Source organism: Nymphaea colorata, chromosome 11, assembly GCF_008831285.2.
Source record: "Nymphaea colorata isolate Beijing-Zhang1983 chromosome 11, ASM883128v2, whole genome shotgun sequence".
NCBI lineage: Eukaryota > Viridiplantae > Streptophyta > Magnoliopsida > Nymphaeales > Nymphaeaceae > Nymphaea > Nymphaea colorata.
The window spans coordinates 19,215,435-19,220,506 of record NC_045148.1 but is presented as its reverse complement, the minus strand read 5'-3'; the positions used below and the strand labels follow the sequence as shown (position 1 = coordinate 19,220,506).

The 5,072-nt window shown below is 40.7% G+C and overlaps 1 protein-coding gene across 1 annotated transcript; it reads right to left on the bottom strand.

Moving 5' to 3' along the window:
• Positions 1 to 1,404: 1,404 nt before the first annotated feature.
• On the bottom strand, positions 1,405 to 4,394 carry LOC116265077 (septum-promoting GTP-binding protein 1). The gene is made up of 6 exons (XM_031645613.2): positions 3,722 to 4,394; positions 3,458 to 3,578; positions 3,274 to 3,370; positions 2,538 to 2,577; positions 2,319 to 2,402; positions 1,405 to 1,820 (listed from the first exon to the last, which is right to left on the bottom strand). The coding sequence occupies exons 1-6, from the start codon at positions 4,145 to 4,147 to the stop codon at positions 1,656 to 1,658; spliced, it is 933 nt and encodes a 310-aa protein (XP_031501473.1). The 5' UTR covers positions 4,148 to 4,394; the 3' UTR covers positions 1,405 to 1,655.
• Between the last annotated feature and the right edge of the window lie 678 nt (positions 4,395 to 5,072).

The following is a 5,072-nucleotide window of genomic DNA, read 5'->3' as shown; positions in this document are numbered from 1 at the left end:
TGGTTTCCAAAAATTTCTTTATGGAAAGTTCGTCCCACCCCAAGGAGTGGCAAAAAATTTCCAGAATAACCGTTGAGTTATCTATGCAGTGCTCAATCCAACTATTCTATTTTTTCATCTTCCATTCCTATCAAACTAAGAAATTTATTTTTTGAAACATAAACCCAAGTCCAGCAAATACAAAAGGGTTTTGGAAATCTAAATTTTGTTTTTATTTCTTCAATTCTTAAAATAAATTTTTGAAAACTTCTTTCCAATTCCATATTTTCAGTGCGTTAAACAGCCCCTAAAAATATAACTTGAACATCTTTCAAAAACATAAAATGCCAGAGGAATTCATTTCCTTTTGAATGGAAAAGCCCATTAAACAAATAACTTAATTTTTCAATCGATTTTCTAGTTGCCTTAACTTTTCATTGTTCTATCCCTTTAACAATTCCACAATAATGCATACGACATTCCACTTATGTACAAATACATTTAATTATGTTGACCTTTCTTTTACTTTCCTGCTCATCCCTTTATCTCTTTAAACCTTTGTTTATTACTTTGTACTCCTTCGGTTGTATCCTTTATGCCTATATAACCAATGTACAAATATATATTCCTGCCTGCGTCTCCCTCTCTCCCCCCACCCGCACCCTCTTACTCTTCCTTCATAAAGCTTTTCATTAAAAGTTCAAATCCCCATTTAAGTCTACTTTTAATACTTCAAAATGATGTCATCACTTTCTAAGACTTCGAAGTGATGTCATCGCTATGATGTCATCGCTATGCTTCAACAAAACAAACACTAACAATTTACCAAGCTCCATGGTTTAACTTGCATACCAATATATACACCTTTCATACTACACGAAGTCAACACCCCCAACAGCTCAAAATCAAGAAGTCAACACCCCCAACAGCTCAAAATCAGACACTAGCCTCCTACCAAGCTCCCGTCCATTGCTCCAAGTCCGCTGCACCAACCTCATCAAGAGTAAGTCCATTGCGCCAAGTCCGTTGCACCAACCTCATCGAGAGTCAGTAAGTTTATTGCACCAAGTCCATTGCACCAACCTCACCGAGAGTAAGTAAAGCCTTTTTATGTCTATCAAACCAAATTGAACCAAAAGCAAAGACGCGGTTTGGGAAAAGGGGGACGGCTCCATAAAAAAGTTTTTAGGAAAGCAACTTTTCCCGCAAGGGCTGAAAGGAGTTGGTCGGGAAAAAATAACAATAATTTCAAAAAAGCAGAAAGATACCTAACGAAATCTTTTTAAAGCCAAGCGCCTCGCAGAAAATTTCATTTCCGTCAGATTAGAAACAACCGCGTTGATGTAGAATTTTGATCTTCTGCTACAACTGTGCCGATTTTCCTAAATGGGATGTCATTCACAAGAACACCATCTTGCTCTTAAGTGAAAAATGTGAACATTCTATGGGATTGAATTCATCTGAAGGAAGATCTTTACAGCTAGAAAGGCCTTTTCTGATTGTTATGCGAATTGACCAGCGCAGCTTCCCTGTCAAAGAATCTAAAGCTTCGAAAGGCCCCAAAAATTACAGGGGAAAAGCTAAAGCTGCAGGAATCTACCGTGGCTAATATTTTTTTATGGCTTCCAACAGCAAGCATATGTACAAAATGCCAAAAAACCACAGAAAACAAAGAATCAGAAGTCGATGATCGGTTCCCCGATCGTTAGATTCCTCTCGATGGTCCACGGCAAGTTGAAGAGTTTGGCTGTGATGAACTTGAAGATCTTATTTACATTGATGTTGTGTGTTGCGCTCGAGAAGAACAGAGTTGCTTTCATGGCATGTGCATACGTTCTCGCCTGGCAAAAACAAAAATTACCATCTTCTGTAATGTCTTTTTAAGTAGATCCCTACCTAACCATGTCAACAGAAAAGAAAATTTATATTTGAAAACCTAGGGCGACACTACTAGAGAATTCCTGAATATGATTCAATAGAAGCCACAAACCTCTTGTTGGCAGCGCATTGATCAATGGTATCTCTTAGTTTCTTGTTTTTTAATTTGTTAGGCAAGCAGGATGTTTTGGTTTTCTTTGGTAGGTAGGAATTCGGCCGACTTCCAATGTATTTAAAGCATTAGAATCTGACAATACCAAAGGAGACGCATCCTCCATGAATTCTCGACCTTCTTCAACTTTGAAGGTCTAAAGTAAAAAATGGCAACCAGGCAGATGCAGGTCTTTCTGACGAGCATTTCCTGGGGTTCTACAGTAACATCTGTCAAAATTTTCTTCTGGGTGTATTCTGTAAAAGAAATCGAGAGGGAAGCCATTATAGAATCAGTAAATTTGAGTTACCTGGCTCACGACTGTCCACTGTACATCCAGCGGAAGGCGAACAAAATCATCAAATTTTGTTCCAATAAGCACGGGGATTGCTGCCTTTACTCAAGAAACAAGAAGAAAAGAGAAAAGACATCAACATCCATGGGTGTCATGAGAAAGCACGAGAGAAAAAGTGAAAGTGAACAAAAGACGATGAGAGCAGAAAGACAAAATTAGGTAGAAGGTGCTTACTCTGTTCCATCTCCTTGCTTGTCTATACCACCCAACAACACTGCACCCACATCGCATGAATTAAACGGATTAAAAAACTATAGAAAACTGTGTATTTGTAAACTCAATCATGGGTGAAATTAGACACCCTATTCTCTGCAATAAGAAAAGAACCGTGTTTCTATACTAAGCAAGATTAGTAGAACGATACAACTTTTGAAATCATTATTCAAAATAGCTGAAGGAATAATAAAAATAGCAGTTACTTCAACGATATAAATAAGATAAAGCATGTTTTTTAACTTGATAACAATGACTTAGCAGAAATTTTGATTATTCATCATCATTTATTAAAGATATTATAAAAGTCCAAAGAACAGTAAGTCAAAGAGCTGTTAAACAAAACAAATACCTGCTTATCCATGACTTGGTATAACAAGTTTTTTATTGAAATCCAATAACGAATCAAAGACCATAATGATAAATTTGGAAGAAAACCATGCCATTAGGACTCTGGGCAACAATTTGGGTATAACTCTCCAAAATAAACAGAAAAAAAGCAAGAAATAAAAAAACAAATACCTGAATTTGTTGCCAACAAAAATAAATCCAAATTCTATAGACAAATATCGGAAAGCAGGGCACGAAATTATTTGAAAAAGAAAAAAAAAACGATCTGAAGAGAAACCTCTGTTAGAGACAATGAGCTCCCAAAATTCACCTAAAAAATGAGAAACAGAACAGAAAACAAACGAACCTGTTAAGGGTACACCGATTTGTAAGATCAAACATGATTAAGATTGCTGCTGCATCTTTACAAGCCAAAGCGACATGATCAACAAACTGGCTCTCGCCTAAATAAAACAAAATTTTCAGAACTTCAGAAGTAAATAAAAATTAATAAATAATTTGCCAATAAAAAAAAAAAAAAAAACTGGTACCTCCAACATCCCAAAGGTTGAAGGCTATCCTCGCTCCTTGCACCAACAATACCTTGTCCATTTGATTCAATCCCGTCGTCTGTAAGCATCTCCTCTCTTCGTCTTCTCCTACATACTTGATCTTCATCAACGCAAAAAAGAAGGAAAATGAGGGTTAAACAATTACAAAATTCCAGCAAAAAAACACGATGGCATCGATATCCGGAGAGTCGTGCGCGCCGGTCAAACCAAGAAAACGCCAAAAAAAAAGAGAAAAAACTGTACCACGAACGTCGTCTTCCCAATCTGGCAGTCTCCGAGGACGGTCACCTTCAGAACCACCGTGTCCGAATCGGCCTCCGTCTCTCCTCCGGCGGGCTGCTCCGCCACCGGCGTCTCCACAGCACCACTGTAACCGGCACCAGCCCCGTCTCGGTCTTCATCGGGAAGATGCTCAAACGAGGAGGCAGAGGAGGTCCTCTGGAGGCGGTGGTAGGACCGCGGCTTGCCGGCGCAAGAAAGTATATTATCCCGGAGGTAACGAATGACCCGGCGAAGGAGGTAGACCTGGCCAACGATGCCGAGCCACCTGGCATGGGCCCGGGACACCGCGACCCTCCGGCGTACCTGCGCCATGGCAGGCGTCGAGAAACAGGGAAAGAGGCTGGAGGGACGCAGGCGGGGCCTGGCGGGAAGGGTAGTCGAGCCCATGACAGAGACAAAAGAAAGACAGGAAGAGAGGGTGGGGAGAAGGGAGACACCTAACGTCGTTAGCCGTGTGGCGGAGATCCGAGGCTGCACCGCCGGCCCACCACCACCACCACCACCACCGCTCTCTGCGCACGCGTCGCCATCCTCTACTCTTCCGCCACCCGACTCTCTCTCTCTCTCTCGCCCCTGCCACCGGGAAGAAGGGTCCCTTCCCTTGGTCCTCGGCCCGGGAGCACTTCCCTCCTTTTTTTCCTCGTTAGAGAGGCCGGGGCAGGGGAGTCCCTACGGCTCCTCGAGTCACAATCAATCCCAGCCGCACATCCGAGCTACCTCATGGGACCCAGTAGCTTTAAATGACCCAATAAATTACCATTTTGTCCACCTGCTTTGACCCGGAAACCTCCTCCTTTTTCAATACCAGACTCTCCTCCCAATTTAAATAAATATCTATTATAAATATGTAATATAATTTTTTTATAAAAGAAAATAAGAAGTGGTCCTTTATTATAAGGGGAAATATCTGGATCAGGATGGAGGACCACTTTCGGATCAGACCCGGTCGCTTTTGTGAAATTTTCCCACAAAGGCAAACTTTTTTTTTTATGGGGACTTCCCTCTTTATTGCTCACCCCATGATCTGCTGGCAAATGTAGAAAAATGTGAGGGAGTTCCCGTAAATTCGCCTATTGTGGACCCTGATAGTAAAGGTACCGACCACTTTTGGAGAATGGTTTAATATGGTTAGGTACGTACCGATAAGACTACTATTCATATTTCTCAAACAAAAGAAAAATGTTTTGATAATTTTTCCATCTTTGGACATTTTTATTTCACATTCTTCTTGTTCTCCAAATATATGGTGCAATCTTCACATCAAGAATCTACGAATCAATGCTAAAGAGCTCGTTTGATGTTTTAGATCGTG

What these genes read in the sequence shown, in the direction of transcription:
- LOC116265077 (XM_031645613.2), bottom strand. Translation starts at nt 4,147, where the DNA reads ATGGGCTCGACTACCCTTCCCGCCAGGCCCCGCCTGCGTCCCTCCAGC. An exon ending in TTGGGAAGACGACGTTCGTG is followed by an intron (nt 3,579 to 3,721) that starts GTACAGTTTTTT and finishes GCGTTGATGAAG; the next exon opens with ATCAAGTATGTAGGAGAAGA. An exon ending in AAGCAAGGAGATGGAACAGA is followed by an intron (nt 2,403 to 2,537) that starts GTAAGCACCTTC and finishes TCTTGAGTAAAG; the next exon opens with GCAGCAATCCCCGTGCTTAT.